Below are 16,051 nucleotides of genomic sequence, written 5' to 3'. Positions count from 1 at the left end.
AATTCCAACTTCGGTTTCCAAATTACGGATCGATAGTTTCGGGCCTCAATGGCAGCTTCTTAAATCCGAATAAAGATCAATAACGATATTTGTTTAGCCCGCGGCCAGGGCAGTCCTGCACGAATGTCCCAGGTTGGGTGTGTTTTATTATCAGCGGGAAATATGGGCGCAATGCCAATGCCAGAAATTTAATCTGCTCACACTTGGGGCGCCACTATAGCGCCGGGGCCATTTGTTGGGCCAAACTCGGTTTGTTTTGGAATTTTTGGCCCACAATGCGAGTGGCAGTCGTTCTTGAGCATTTCCATATTTCCCTCGAGATGTGTCCAGAACCGGTCGAATAATTCTTGGTCAATGCCCTCCAAAATGGGTTTGGTTCGGGCTTGGACGTCACGTCACGCGAAATTTCGACACGGGGAAGGAGGTTGGTCATTAATTCTCCTTTGGTGGAAAACCTCTCTGTAGTCATTCGACGATGATAATCGAACTCCCTCCACGTTTTCCCTGGTGGGGCGGGGCGATGACGATCTGGCGACACTCACATAAACTTGGCAGCTTCACCGCTTGATATCTTTACCTTCAGTTCGTCTTGCATCACGCCGGCTCCATTATTATTGTAGTTTGAACTGGACCCCCAAACGCGTGGCGGTGTTTTTAAACCTTGACAAATGAAATGAAAATTTCGATAAATAACCAATTAATGATGCCAGCTGTCATAATTTAAATTGGCCAATGGAGAATTAAAACTCCACTCATTCGAAGTGTCAAAACCAGAAACGAAACGTTCAGCTCGAGATGGCTGAACAACCAGACCTGGCAAAGCGTCCCGGGTGACTGGGTCAAGTTGATTAGAATCGACTTTGCGCAACGCTTGCATGGGCTATCCGGGTACTCGGTGCGGGCAAAATACGAATTTCCTGTCACAAGGGTGATTCCTGCATGTTCCTTTTATTTCTGCGAGGTTGTTTCACCCCAGTTAGGGCTCCGACTTCGTTACGGAGTAGTGAATGATGGGATCAGTGAAAGATATTTCCTTGGTCGGATTTGCTCACACCCGTTCATTCCACTGTTCAGAAAGTTTTTCCCTACTTTCAATGCCACCGAGACCCGGTTTCCTCGAATGAAATAACTAGGTAACTAGTTAACTAATCCATCCAAACAGGGTGCTGTAAATTCAGCTGAGTTGCGAAGATCGTGGACGCTCAGCTGTCCTTTTCCCTAGCATTTTTTCTTTGCCAAATACATGCTTTGTCAAGAGGCAGTGATGGAGAAGTCTTCAGATCGTCGCTGAGATGTGGGTGAGATTTCTTGGTAAGATTCGTGGTGAGCAATATTTGATCTAATTTTGATTGTGGCTCAAATTTTCCCAGGCTGTTGTCAACATTGAACATGTACCTCACTTAATTGCTCTTTTGATCTGAATCAAACTCCCATACTCAAGGCTGCGAAGTAAACTCGAGGTAAACAGGCAAATTCCAACCAAACTTCGAAACAACCCATGGCTGCGATCCTATTGGTTTATTGCAAATCGATCACGCAAGGAGGAGATTTGTGATGGCGGCGCTGAGTGATGTTCGGTGTTCAGGCCTGTCAAGCACCCGTTGTGGCTACTTCGCTCGTGCCTGACATTAAATCTCCTATCATTTGAAGCTTTCGACAACACTACGTTACGTCTCTTGGACAAATTAAGCGCCTCATTTAACGCAAAATCAGGTTTGGGTAATAAATATACCTTAATCCGAATCGCGGCAGGACAAAACTGACGCACTCCACTATCCACGTCTCGTGTGGTGAACTGCCACGTTGGCTATATCCCTTTCATACTGACAGGTTTGGAAGCCGGACTCGCAGATGGAATGACAATGACCTTCAAACTGAATGAGATTTATGGATGCGCTTTAACGTTCCTCAGCTTATCCGTCATATGAGCGGAAGAACTTAAAGAATAATAGGACGCTTTGTCTGCTACAAAGCAGTAGTTCAATGCGACGATCTTTTCCCCTTCTCTCATACTAGATTGCGGATCCCGTTTCGTTGTGGAAAATTTTAAGGGACCAGAATATTTCATGTGAGTCCACATATTGACATTTTCATCCAATCAACCTTCCGTTGATCTCATACGTCATTGTCATCTTCTGGTTGGATGCCAACGGCAGCACACATAGCCTAGCTGCAGCTCATGAATTTCGACCTGCGGCCACCGAAGTACGTCATATGGCTGATTCGGGACTGTTGGCTCTAGAATTCTCTAGATTCGGGACGCTGATGGCTCGCTTTCTCACGAGATAACAACTAAATTGACCAGACTTACAGCTGGACAACTCTCATCTTGATTCGAAAAACCCCTGTCTATTGGCCTCGAGGAAGAAATATTCTGGCTAGTTCCCAAGTCCCTGGTAGAAGTCCGCAAGAAGGTTTGACAATATAGAGGCTAGCTTGCTGTTCTTTCAAAGCATGGCAAACCGAATTGTGGAAGTTGGGATGTGGAAGTTGTGAACAGATCAATAAGGGGCTAAGAGAGCATGGATTAAAATGGAACGACCAATTAATCAGCTCCCACGGCGACCCCCTGTTTGTACCGTTTCCTCGCCTTCTTGCTGGCCTATCTGAGCTCATCGGAAACTGGTCTCTCTGCTGCAGAGAATTGCCTTTCCGGTCATGCATTTCATTATCGATTCAGAAGAGGTTTATCTATGTATTGTTATTCAAAGCGAGAGGCTGCCCCAAAATTCGGCGTCCTGGAAGTCAATTGCAGCAAGGACCTTTTGGAGAACAAGCTTTTTCACCCCTTTTTCATCGGTAATGCGACCCATTTGTGGCGTTCCTCAAGTGCAAATACATTTCGGAAAATATTCCGTTTCGTCTGCGCTAGAGAAACGATTGATCCAAGTGAGATCAATTCCATATTGGCTTGTCGTTTAAGACTCATCAGAAACCCAACTTTTTAGTTTCCCCTTGATATTCTTTTTTTGTCCTTGGTTTACAGTTTCGGCACTAACGGAGCGAACGATGCCGTTGTCTCATCCCATCATCGAGGGTAAGAATCCCGTTTTCTACCAATCATGATGTGAAAGAACCTACCGAGAAATGCAAACAAAGGAGCAACCAAGGAAGCCGCTTCAAACAAGTCACAAAATGACAAGGTCCACAAGAGTTGATTTGCTATTGAACAAATTGAACAACCGTGACCCTGTACCGCACACCCACCAGGACATTTAGATACAGTGATATTACTACGGGTAATATTTGTCATACAATACGTACAATATATTACGCTATCTCGTAACGTATATCCAGCCACTTTGTGGTGGGTGTATTATTATTGTGAACCGTTCCGTCCAGAGTGTCGGTACTCCGTACTCAATATTGCTTTTCTGTGGCCTAGATAGCCGCCCGGAACAGCCAACAGCACATTTCGACTTCGCTACAGTTCAAAGGCATTCCAACTGCCCCTGATTTGAAATAGGTCTCAGGAATTCTCCTCTGGTAATTTTCTTCTCATTCTATCACGCGTCATACGAGCAAAGTGGCGGCTGTGATCTGCCACCCTCAACTGCACGCAATGGTCTCTGGCATGACGAACCATCTCTGTCCAAGTTGATCAACGAGAAGAATACCACTTATCGCCCAGCGTATAGGAGCGTGCGAAATGAGACTAGGGGGTGGAGGCTGATCTGTAATGAGAACGCCGCAAGATAGGAAGCACCGGGTTATTGGCCGTCCTCATCGATGTCGGAGCTCAGGAAATATGCCGCTCGCACCTTGCGCTGCCAGGTGATCTTGCCTGTTTGCCTTCTCCTATCCCGTCCCAATCGAATGGGCAAAGGATCCTTGGAGTTTGCACTACACGCTTAACAGGCTGTTTCCTGACCAATCCGGAAAACGACAGTACGAATTACGATCTACCTTGCCTTACGCCACACACAGCGTAGATAAACTACCTTGGTAAACGCTCCCATTTTGTCGTTTCTTGATCCCAAAGGATTTTTTAGTTTCGGCCTATCTGGGTGGAGATGGGTCCTGGCTTATCTCACTTGTTTTGTGGAATGGGGTCATGCTCTGTATTGATGTTACGTGCCCGGATACATGATTATTTGCTAGGTTGATGCCAAATTGTCAAACCCGACTCAAAAAGGCTAAATCCGTCCCTACCCCGGTCTCTAGAACTGCCTGTGACTATCTCGATCCAGGTGCCTGAAACCCCAGGTATGATAAATATAGTGCTGTCATGGTACTGAACTATTTCCCTATGACGCAGTGTTTCGTTCCCTCATCCCCGAAGATGTGTATTTTCAAGACTTCTTCCCACCGCCTTTCTCCCCCCACACATTTTTTTTTTTTTTTTTGCTTCGCCTTCAGGATGCCCTTGAGGAGATGTGATATTATGATCACTATTGGCCGAGACTATTTTATGTCTTGTGGCCCTGTCCCGACTGTCTGGGAAGCTTTTAAAAAGATGCCATGCATCCCCCCGATCTCCCAGCCCTCTCGACCTAATAATAATGGGAGGTCACTTCTTTTTGCTTCCTTCACGGATTTAGTTTATTTCACCATTTAACTATTTTATCTTATTAAATTTCAATAATTGCAAAGTTATTTTCCATTTTAAAATTTATTTTACCGCACCTTGGTCGTGAATCTACCATACAAGCTTCACCAAGCTCCGCTTTTCAAAGAATTGACCTTGTCTTCTCGATTTCTTTCTTTCTGTTTTATTGAGTTGGCATCTTGCCTCCTTGATATTTGGCCAATATATTTCGCAATAGTAAACCTGAAAGCTACCTCTGAAGCTTGTCTCCCATGCCAAAGATTTTGGAGAGGTGACAACGCCGTGCCATCTTGACAGAGACGCTCCCAACACTTCAATCCTCTAGAACCTGGATATCTGGGATTCAACACGCCCATTACATTTGTCTGCAGGTAGTACGCCTGGGTGCCATACATATTTTGAGCTTCGTTAGTCGCTCTCGAAAGCCAACAGCTGGCCCTCTATTCGAAGGGCTGACGGGATGCGCAGTCGATTGACCTCAGTATTGAGGGGAGCTGCCCTCGCGAAAGATGGAGAAACTCGGTTCCCATCACAGCAGCTATTCGTACTGGGTATGTGTCTTGTTCAGCCCCTCTTGTTATTGGCTTCATATTCCTTCGATTATAGATGATTTCAAATCCTCGTTTGTTATAAAGTTGTGTTTGTTATATCTCTAATTCTGTGTACAGCATTGTGCCGAATATGTGAACCCATCGCCTTCATGTCGATTTTCCCGTATGTTTATTACATGGTTTCTTCTTTCAAAGTCACCGATGACGATCGCAAGATTGCGTTGTATGCTGGAGCAGTAACATCTGCTTTTACATTTGCTGAATTCACGACTGGAGTTTTCTGGGGCCGAATGAGCGACAAATTTGGTAGAAAACCTGTGTTAATCATAGGTCTACTTGGAACAGCGATCAGCATGATTGTATTTGGATTCGCATCAAGCCTCCCGATTGCTCTACTTGCTCGTGCTCTTGGAGGGCTTCTCAACGGTAATATTGGTGTCCTACAAACGACGGTGGCGGAACTTGTCACAAAAAAAAAGCATCAACCGCGAGCTTACTCTATTATGCCTTTCGTTTGGTGCCTCGGCTCGATCGTTGGACCAGCGATGGGCGGAGCTTTGGCTCAACCATGCGATAACTACCCCCGTTTTTTCCCTCGCAATACGATATTTGACCGTTACCCGTTTTTACTTCCAAACTTGGTGTGCGTTGTTATTTTATGTTTTGGAATTACCATCGGTATCCTCTTTTTACAAGAGACCCATCCGGAGAAGAAGTTCCATCGCGATAGAGGCATCGAGCTAGGGCGTTGGCTACTTGGCGTATTTTACACAAGGCCAATTCCGGCTCAAACACCTGGTGTGGAATTTAAAGCTCCAATACAGCCCGATGAAATTCACGTTTTGGCAGATCATCAACAGTTGCCACCTGGATACCGAAGCATCGAAAGTTCACCCCGCTTGATTTCCGTTAAAGTGCCAGGTGGAAATTTTAACATTAATCCGCCGCCTAAGCAGAGCCGGGCCTTTGTCAAAGTATTTACGCCAAGAGTTACTTTTGTCATATTGAGCTATGGCATCCTTGCATAGTATGTTCCCTACTATATTCTCATTAAGGGTATATAAATGCGGACATTCCTATCTAACATTTCAACAGCCACAGCGTTTCGTTTGATCAGCTGATGCCGATTTTCCTCAGTACACCAATCTCGGACGTCAAAGCCGAGCTCCCTTTCAAATTTAATGGAGGGATGGCCATGTCAACAAAGAAGATCGGATTCATGCTTGCGGTACAAGGGTTTTATTCAATGTTAGCTCAACTTTGGTTCTTCCCTTATGTTGTCGGCTATTTCGGGACCCTTTCTACCTACCGTTTCGTCCTCTGTATCTGGCCAGCACTATATTTGGTTGTCCCTTACCTGGTGCTGCTTCCTGGCGGACTTCAGATACCCGCGGTTTATGCAGTGTTGATTGCCAAGATAACACTGCATGTGATTGCTTTCCCTTCAACGAACATCTTACTCGCTAACTCAGCCCCCTGTACAACGGTGCTGGGTGCTATTAATGGCGTTGCAGCTTCGACCGCCAGTCTGAGTCGCGCATTTGGACCTACTGTGACAGGCTATTTACATTCGAAGGGGCTTGAGTGGGGCTACTCCGGTCTTTCTTGGTGGGCTTGTGGTATCGTCTGCTTCTTTGGGGCTGTCGAGAGCTTTTGGATCGGAGAAGACGAACGAAGGGAAACCATCCTATCCGAAAAGATCTGTAAAGATGAGTGTGACGATGGTCTCTATGACGAGCGAGAAGCATTCCTCCCCAGAGAGTCCTCTGTGGAACACCTTACATCGCTACTTGTTCGAGCCTCCGGGAATAGCCGACTGAAACATGAGTGCATTGCGAATTCGCAGTCAAGTCTCGATGATATCGAGACACTCAACCTTGATTTGGACGCCTCCAAATCGCCATATTCCAGGGTAACAATTATTTAAGTTTTCCGTCCTTTTATTTTTGCCCCTTCAGCCTTTTTAGATGACTGGTTCATTGGATTCATGGTTTTTCTTCTACTACTTTATAATAAACGAATTTCTTAGTTTAGTCTACCCATGCGAACAAAACATAGAACAAAGCTGCCCAACTTTGTCGTGTTCATATTGTTGTCTCAACTGCATTTGAATTTTTCCTTGCCTTTCTATCTGTTTATTGGCTCGGTCTTCGGTCTATGTTCCAGCCTACGCATGTTTCCTGGAGTCATTGGCGTTGAAACTAGGAGGGTAATCCACGCAAGTGGAATTGTTTATCAAATCTCTTTTCTTATCTATCGGTGTCCTTTTTTACCCCAATCGCCCAAATTTACTCTCTGTTGGTCATCAGGGCTTCTTTAACTACTATTGTGATGGCTTTGTACTATCTTTCGGTTTATTTCCAGGTCTCCCTAGTACTATTTTACATTCTTCTCGACATGAACAGGGATTTCGGTTTCGTAGTAGATGGATATGGATATGATATCTGAGAGATTATGGATCTACGGGTTTCAAGGTTTGGTTTCCCTTGAGGACAAATTTTCGATTCCGTTCGTCTCTGCTGCAACAGTTCTCCCACAGCGATGTGACTTTTCATGACTTGCATTACTTGCATATCATGTCAGTACATGATTTCTATCTTTTGAATTATAAGTACTTTTTTTACTTTTTTATTTTTCTCAAGTGTCATTCTTACAACCTAAGGAATGGGCGATTCGTTGCAGTGCCATTTGGACAACTTTTAGAATACCAAACCATTCTCTGCCATATCCTTGCCTTCATTTGCTCTCGTTTTAATTTGTCTATTTATTTCACACACGACTTTTGGGCAGTCAGAGGACGATTTTCGACACTCAACATGGCACGTGACACATCGAGCCCGGCTCGCCACGAAAGGAATTGCGGCCCAAAGAAGCGACATCATCCAGTTGAAAAAACGACCCCCTTTCACCATGGAGGGTGACAAAAGGCACGAAAAGCCAGAAGGGCCCCTCGCCCTTGCAGGGAGAGGGGGAAAATGCTCATGCCCAACCCTCCCCCTTTTCTAGTGTCCTTATGGTCTCCGAAGCCTTCATTTTCCCGGGGAATATTTGGGGCCTCTCCAAGACATTCACAACTCTATAACCAGGGATAGGATAGAAGCAGCCTCCGGGACAGCGGGTTGGTTTTCCGAAAGCAGAGGTAAGGCTTCACCTGGACTTTACCCCTGCTCCCGGCGCTTTGTTGTTTTTAGCTTTCTCGCTTTCCATCTGTGCAGTAGTTTTGGTCACTATAAGGTGAATGTCCATGCATACTAGCGTGACAGGGAAGACAAGAGAGGTACTGTACATCATGGTGCAGCTTGTGCATTCCACATGCTGCTTGATCATGAGGCTGAGCACCATTTAGTAAGGCTCCATTCCTTCCCTTTCCTTTTCCCTTGATTCGCTGATAGTCTGTGTTTGGATACCTAGACACAACTGGAGCTAATCTCCAATGTCAAAGCGACATCGCTTCTCAACACCAGCGCATCAGAGCAGAGGTCAGCTGGATTGTTACCTTAGTCAAATGCAGTCTAAATCCAAGAAAACGTGCACGAAAAATTCCTGCGTATTTTACGATAAACACATGGCTTCGCAATGAGATGCATCGAGATCTCTTGGGAATTGGCATTGACCTCGTTAAATCCGGGTTTACCACATATGCGAGGGTTCTTTCATGTTGCATAATATACTCATTGACGCCAGAAAAGCCCTCTACAACTCTTGGCAATGGTTGCCTTCATTTTACTTTTTTTTCTCCTCTGGACTTTCCTTCCCTAGACAAAGCTCCATAGCCCAATATGCAGGGCAGTTTGAGTATGAAAGGCAACCAGTTTTGTTGGCGATACTGGAGGAATTGCACTGGAAAAGGAAGAGCAACCCTTCCATATTCTAGGTTTTGTTACGATCTTTTCATATTTAGTTCCTGGTATATTTCAACATTCGCCCGTCCCTCTCTTTTGCAGAGTTCTAACGATGTAATCAGATGCTTATTGGATTTGGGATTTGCCTGATCAAGACAAATATCTCATTTAGTCCCTCACTTTCGACTGGATCTTGGCCTAGTTTGCCTGAAATCGGTTGAAGTTGAAATACGCACCGTGGATCTATAAAGCCTACTATCTGGGGTAAGAAACTGTAATGCGGGCCATACGGGCTACACGGAACATGGTATCCGGGGAGGGTGAAAATATCGCAATTGACATGGCAAGAATTAACTCTCCCCAGGAACTGCCACGAAAAGAGTCCCCGACAAAAATTACCGATTGCTTACCCGTATTACGTGAAGTGAACGATAATTTTATGTTGGTTGGGAATCTAAATGGTAACAATTGCCATCGATGCCCGCAGGTGGTAAACCTATGAATAATTGTTTTCTAATTAGGATAAGGACGGCCATAGGCTGCTTTGAATGGCTGCATTCATCCGGACCGCGGCCATACAATATCGATTTCAACAACAACAAAGAAACTTGATTTCCACCTGAGATCAGACCTCCTTCCGTGGATCTTCTGGTTCATCCAGTCACAAAATTGCCCGCTTTCTTGCAGTACCTGGATTTTTGTGACATGCGACAACATCAATTTGAAGTTGCGGATGACTTGGATGAAGTGTGGTTACTCCAGGGCGTCAGATTGGAACTGAATACCAACCCTCTATGGCTCATAGGAATGGAATTCATTCATGGCTCATGGCCATTGTTGCTGGAAAATATGTTACCATTGCGAACCAATGCTCAGCTGGCAGCCATCTGGCTCAAAACCTTTCCATGGAATGAAAACTTTTTCCTTCTCTCTCATTGAAAACTCAAGAATACTACCTATTGTTATTACAGGGAGCATTTCTGACCAGAAGTCAAACATTGCCAATGGGAACCACACAGGAGACAGCTGCGCACCAGTCCGAGTGTGATATTTTATGAACACTTGGCTCGACGGCTATCCTCCCATGATTTTCTCCCCTCCAACCACATACATGAAATTCATACATACACGGGTAGCGGGGTTCGGTGAAGTTTATTCGATTAAGAAGCAAATTCCGACTGATGTTCGTCAAGCCCACTGGTGTTCTGACTGACCAACTTCCGTCCGCTGTGGGACAAAGTAAGTTAGTGTTGGGGGATTGGATTGGGCGATTCGTACCCTCTATACCACCACGGCGCTGGTGGTGATTGAGCTCTTTCGCCCTAGTGGCCTAATAGTTAGTATTTAGACGCCCCATAAGATGACGCAGCCGTTGCGCTGAGCCCGACAAACACAGTTAGCAGGGGTTATTTGATCTTGAACACTTGTGCGGCCCAACCCTAATCTCCGTTCATTATCTCCGCATCATCCTCGCTTCTTTGCTGCGGGTCACAGTTTGATTCTCCCTACGGTGGCTCTATTTGAATGAACGTTCCTTAGGTTCCCGAATGTGGGGGATTGGCTCCATTCCGACGTTGCATGAAACAGTACTTACTATCGCATCACACTATCTATCATTTGGACCCCCCAACAACGCTTTGCGCAATTCCATTCAGCTGGCTTTTGCTCAAACGTTGTCTCCTGGAGCATACATTTATGCACTCTTTCCCGTTTCTTAGTTCATAGACCACTATGTCCAGTTGCATTCAAATGCTAGGGCCAAATTACCAACCATACGATCCGCCCGATGGAAACAAGAGAAGGGAGGTAACTTTGCGGGACCGAACAAATATCATTAGATCACGAGGATTTGTTTGAATAAACACCTTCAACTTCATTTGTGATCATCCTTATCTGAAAGCTATGGTCTCGTTTGTTGGTTATGCTAAGCCTGGCGCCACAATGGTCGGCCTACCTCTTGTGGCAATCTACTCTACTCTGCTACATCAAAGAGGAAATCATCACACCGCCTGAATCTCAATGAGCGTGGTCATCGTTTGTTCTTGACTCGAAATCCATTTCCGGCGATTTCCACATCCAATTCCACCCCGCTACCATCCGGCTCTCTCTCCTCGTTCCGCAGCGTCTCAGTTAGTAACCGGTGTCGTCTGCAGAAAAGCCGCGGCGATCAGAATCTTCCCCACTGTCAACTATGCAAAAAAACCCGCGTCACTGCGTGTGTGTTGACCCACTACGAAACCGGCGATACCCCGTAGCTACGTGTGTTTCTTAGAGTCCCGCTTGGCATACTTCGGAAATTGGTCGTCGACAATGGCATAGATTTCAGATCTCCGGAGCCGTATGAGGGAGGAGATAAAATAGCCGAATTAATTGAAGGCAAATCCGTCGCATTCTTCACTGAAATCGGTTCTCAAACTCGATGCAAGCGTAGTGCAAATCCCCCTTACTGAAAATACGGCAAGCTAGAACAGAGTAATTGTGGCCGGAAGGGATTCGAATGTCAAAGCCAAGCGCGAAATGAAAGAGAAGATGAATTGGTATCTAGAGAGCCCTCAAAACCAGATCAAGACGACAACTCGAAGCTTGACGTGGATAGCAAATGCCAACCTGATGAAGTCAAACATCGGCTCGATGATCTGGTATCGAATATTGGCATGGCATCAGTTCAAGGTGCTTCAGGTCCGAAATATCTTGGATCCACCTTTGAAATCTCATTTGCACGGGTCGTTTTTTCAGCAGTTGGAAACTCCTTTTCTATCAGTTTAACCAAACGCGGGGGTTCGAGATCCGCCTAACGCCAGACACGAGGAAAATTAGGAAGAACCGATAGCTCGAGTTCTATGTGTGATTCCATTTTTGGATTGCAGGCAAGGCCGATAATGAAGCAAGCACTTTTCCAGACCAAGTGGTCGCAAAACAGCTTGTGACTTTATGAACACGCGAATCCGCAGATTCCAGTATTGCAAAGAGGCAAGTTCATGGAAGTTTTTCATCGGCTATATTCAATTGACCAAGAGATACGATTTTCTCAAGACCTTTACCTTCTTAATGTCGTGTGCGCTATTAGCGTAGGTTTAATTTTCAATACCAAAAGTGACGTCCAAGGCTATGAAGAGGAACGCCAGAATAGCCACAATAGATCCTTTGCATCCTGTCCCCAGAAGAGACAGAACTTATTCCAAGACTATCAAGCAGAGGAATACCATGCTTCCGCTGTCGCGTATTTGGAGGATTTTCTTGGGTCATGGCAAAGCTCTAGCGGCTTCGGTGGCCTTGAGAAATTGCAGGTAGTGTTACTTTTTGCGAGCTTCGCCTTGATACGACCTGTCACGCCCGACCTGTTGTATATAATAGGTGTTGCAATGCGCCTTGCGATTGACCTTGAGATGCATTATGAGGATGGAACTGGAATTGATTCTATCGGTGAGCAGGGTAAGCAGCCGGCAAAATTAAATTTAACATTGCCAGGACGACAAATCAGCGGATGACTATAAAAGAAGATGGGAGATCGGCTCTCACGTGCGTGGGAGGAATGGGTTCGGGATCTCCGTCGCCGATTATTATGGTGTACCTACAGCTTTGACTGGTTGGTCAGATTCTGTGCTGGGCGCCCTTTTGAATCACTGACCAAGTCATCACAACCGATTTCCCGGTTCCAGCCCTACCATGACGAATGCTGAGAATGCGGAGGATGAGGATGATATTTACCTTAATGTTGCGGAGGCCGGGAATGAGGTTAGAAGGCTATATCGTCATCTGCATCGTCCTAGGGTGGCTGCACCTCGTCTTTTCATGGCGGGTTAGTTTTACTATTTCTTGTGTTCACTCTTTGGTTCAGCAAGCTCTTGGGTTTTGTGCTGACGCAAAAATAGGGATATCATTTCTGAATGCGATTTGGCATTCACCTGTTGTTCGACGCCATTCGACGCGGGCTGGCATATGAAATATCTTCCTTGTTCAAATCGGCCTATTCTGTACTGACGAATCTTGACAAAAAGAACTTAGATGATGTCGTCTTCACTGTTCTCTCCACGACATCTATCCTAGGTGATCTTAGAGAAATGCCTCCCTGCAGAAAGCTGTCTGGATGCTTCTGAACGGATGAGTAAAGCAACTGTTCAAATGTGTCTTTCTACGACCGGATTTGGCTCTGATGCCGCTATGCTTGGAGCAACTAGGCTGAAAGCTGCTGGAGAACCTGTTTCACCCAATATTGTTGTTGAAACGGTACAAATTTATGAAGAACACAGTTCTCATCCATGTCCACGAGCGCTCAGCAGCAGGGAGAACAACATCGTCAGCTACAACCTACCCATTGCCGGTCGCAATACGACATGAAACTTCAGGACTGTTTTCCTAAAGAATTCATGAATGAATATTGCCACCATCCATCGTCTCAATACGGCAGTGTTAGCAGCCACCTACCACAGCCCTCTATATTCACGAACCATTACCATTCCCTGCAATTTTGAATCCAGCAGCCTTCGAAAGTCAACTATGACGATGCAGATTTTCGACACAGCAAGTAAACTCTCACCGCTATAAACGCAACTTCACCAGCGGCAGGGCCAACACCAATACCGCCACCTGCGTCCCCAGCAGCAAGAATATTCCTGCTCAAACAAAACACCACGCCTGCAGCATCTCCTCAAAACGAGCACCGGCCCTTTAACGTCCCAGTCCTCGCACAACGGTGACCGAGAATACTTCTCCAACAGCAAATCCCCACACGTAATGTGCCGACCACATTTGACGCACGCTGCCTCAACCTGCCCCGACGCTAGCATCACCCATAACCGATAACAATTCCGGGAGCAACAATAACAACAATAACCTCGACGACACTCCCATTGCTGGTAGTTGGTCAGACGGAATGCGAATGAGACTAACATCAGCAGAAGTATTGAGGGGGATAGATGATATGGTGATTAAATTTACTTTATATCTTGTCTTTGTTATCCTCGTTCCATGGATGTTTGATGAGTAGCTGTTCAATACATTCCCGCTGTTGTATATATGTTTTATGCCAGTACTTTTACAAATTTTTTTTTTTTTTTTTTTTTTTTTTTTTTTGGCCTTCTCATCTGATCATGTGTTTCTATTTGGTAGTCGATTCTGTATTATGGTGACGATTTTGTATGCAAAGGTTAGAAATTTTCTCAAATGTTAGTACTCGCTTTTGCTTTATCCAGGTCACAACTGATATTTCAAGCCTTTCGAGCAAACGTCAGTGTGCAAAGCAAAGCAAATATATTGATGCTGCTCAAGTCTAAATCTCCAATGAATAGTTTGATGAATAGTTTGTGGATATATCGAAACTGCAAATTAGGAGCTTCACAATGTCCTGTACAGACAGTCCTGTTTTTTTATTCCCAGTTCCCACTTGGCTAAACACACTGTTGGCCGCTAGGCGGCGTTAGACACTCGCGTTGGGAGAGAGCACATGGCGAGTATTTTTGTGACAATGGGATCGCCAGGTTCGTCAGATCGCTTAATCAATATCGGAACAGGCCGTGAAGAGAATATTTCGGCATACATTCATACATGGCAACATGGCAACAGCCTGCATGATGATGGGATACTCTGGCGATGCGGTGCGTTATCTCTTTTGCAAGTCTCGGTTTCCCGCTACCAACAAGGCACCCACAATGACGGGTCATGTTGGAAAATGTTTAAACCTAATATGTGAATGCGCTGTAAGGCAACATGAGATTGTAAAGGCCAAAGTTGGAAAAGGAGGATTGTGCTTCTATGTTGAAATCTGTCGATGCAAATTGACGGATCCCATCATGATATTATTGCATTGCCTTGGTACGTTAAATTAACTGCTTACGATGTAATGTAAGCATGTGATAAGTTAACCTAACCGTGGATTCAATGAGCAAAGATTATAAAAACAAATATGTATCCGTCCTTAGCAACCGCATGGGGTCTTAAGGCTATGTATGTCCATGCCTGTTGAGTAAACAACTAAATTAGTAGTTAGTTAGGGCTAGCTTAATCTGGGGCTGGGGAAACCCGTCGCCGAAGAAAAAAGGAATGAAAACATCAACAACAAAGACAACCTCGGAACATATGGAGGAGAGTTAGTTATCCCATAAACAAAATCTTCATTTATCCTCCCTCACCAGCCACCCTTCTACCTCTGCCAAAAGTAAGCCGATCAAGATTTGTGTCACTCGAAAGCTTCTCCTAACCGTCGTCTCTCCCAACCGCCAGCCACATCCCGCAGTTCTCTCCCAGGAACGAGGCAATCTTCAGGTACAGCAGTTCTTCTCCGAACCGTCTGAGGACGATGCAAAATTCCTCTTCCTCACATTGCGTCTCTCCCTGGAGTAGCTTCCGTGCACGCTCTGCATTATTGGACTGAGAGTGGCTCTTGCTGCGAGTACTGCTACCTGACAAGGCCAACCAGCCTCAGATATCGTGCCAAAAGACAAACCCAACCGGTAAAGTCGCCCAATTCTTGTCCACACACTTGGCCCTGCCCGTGTCTTCGTCGTTGAATCTGTCTTTGCAGTAGCTCTGTTTCTCTCTGCCTTCCCATTTATTTTGCCTCACTTATTGCTCCCTGGTCGGCTGGACCACTCAGTTGTTGGACCGATGGGAGATCTCTCCGTTTGTGTGACGTGCTGGCATCCTGTGCCATCTGGTCGTGGAGGAAAATTAAAAATAAACGAATAGTCTGCTTTTATCCGCTTCGGAATGACACTGGCTAATTATCCTTGTGGTTCTTCCGGTCAGCTACAAATTGTGCGCCATCAACCAATAATTGTCCCTCTCGCATTGTGATTCAAATCAGTCTTGCACACTGAAAGTCGATATTATATCCATCGTTTCATATAACTAGTCATCTTTTGAGTGTTGGATTGGGCGCCCGTTCTATATCACAAACAATAGGTTTACTACGTGGTCATCCTTCAACTATTATTTCATTTTGCTCCTGTAGGAAGTTATCCTTCAAATAACGATGCGCACATCTGTTCCCAGTGATCAATGATAAACGCGGCCTCTCCTACATTTTGCTGTCCAACCCAGACAGTTGAGCACAATCACCCGGAAACTCCTTCCTCCTATCGTGCCTGTCAGATATAGATGGGACTGTGAGA

At 45.4% G+C, this 16,051-nt stretch overlaps 2 protein-coding genes across 2 annotated transcripts; both read left to right on the top strand.

Moving 5' to 3' along the window:
* Positions 1 to 5,058: 5,058 nt before the first annotated feature.
* HCAG_06746 (conserved hypothetical protein) lies at positions 5,059 to 7,027 on the top strand (the record flags this gene model as incomplete). The annotated part of the gene is made up of 4 exons (XM_001539091.1): positions 5,059 to 5,100; positions 5,218 to 5,263; positions 5,431 to 6,127; positions 6,196 to 7,027. 4 exons carry the CDS (start codon positions 5,059 to 5,061, stop codon positions 7,025 to 7,027), a joined length of 1,617 nt encoding a protein of 538 aa, XP_001539141.1.
* A 4,106-nt stretch (positions 7,028 to 11,133) lies between these two features.
* Positions 11,134 to 13,745, top strand: HCAG_06745 (predicted protein; the record flags this gene model as incomplete). The annotated part of the gene is made up of 7 exons (XM_001539090.1): positions 11,134 to 11,201; positions 11,414 to 11,621; positions 11,894 to 12,374; positions 12,424 to 12,532; positions 12,602 to 12,677; positions 12,990 to 13,238; positions 13,503 to 13,745. 7 exons carry the CDS (start codon positions 11,134 to 11,136, stop codon positions 13,743 to 13,745), a joined length of 1,434 nt encoding a protein of 477 aa, XP_001539140.1.
* Between the last annotated feature and the right edge of the window lie 2,306 nt (positions 13,746 to 16,051).

This window comes from Histoplasma capsulatum, genomic scaffold (assembly GCF_000149585.1).
Source record: "Histoplasma capsulatum NAm1 scaffold_6 genomic scaffold, whole genome shotgun sequence".
NCBI classification, from domain to species: Eukaryota; Fungi; Ascomycota; class Eurotiomycetes; order Onygenales; family Ajellomycetaceae; genus Histoplasma; species Histoplasma mississippiense.
Note: the sequence above shows the minus strand (reverse complement) of the source record. Positions and strands in the feature narration are given on the sequence as shown.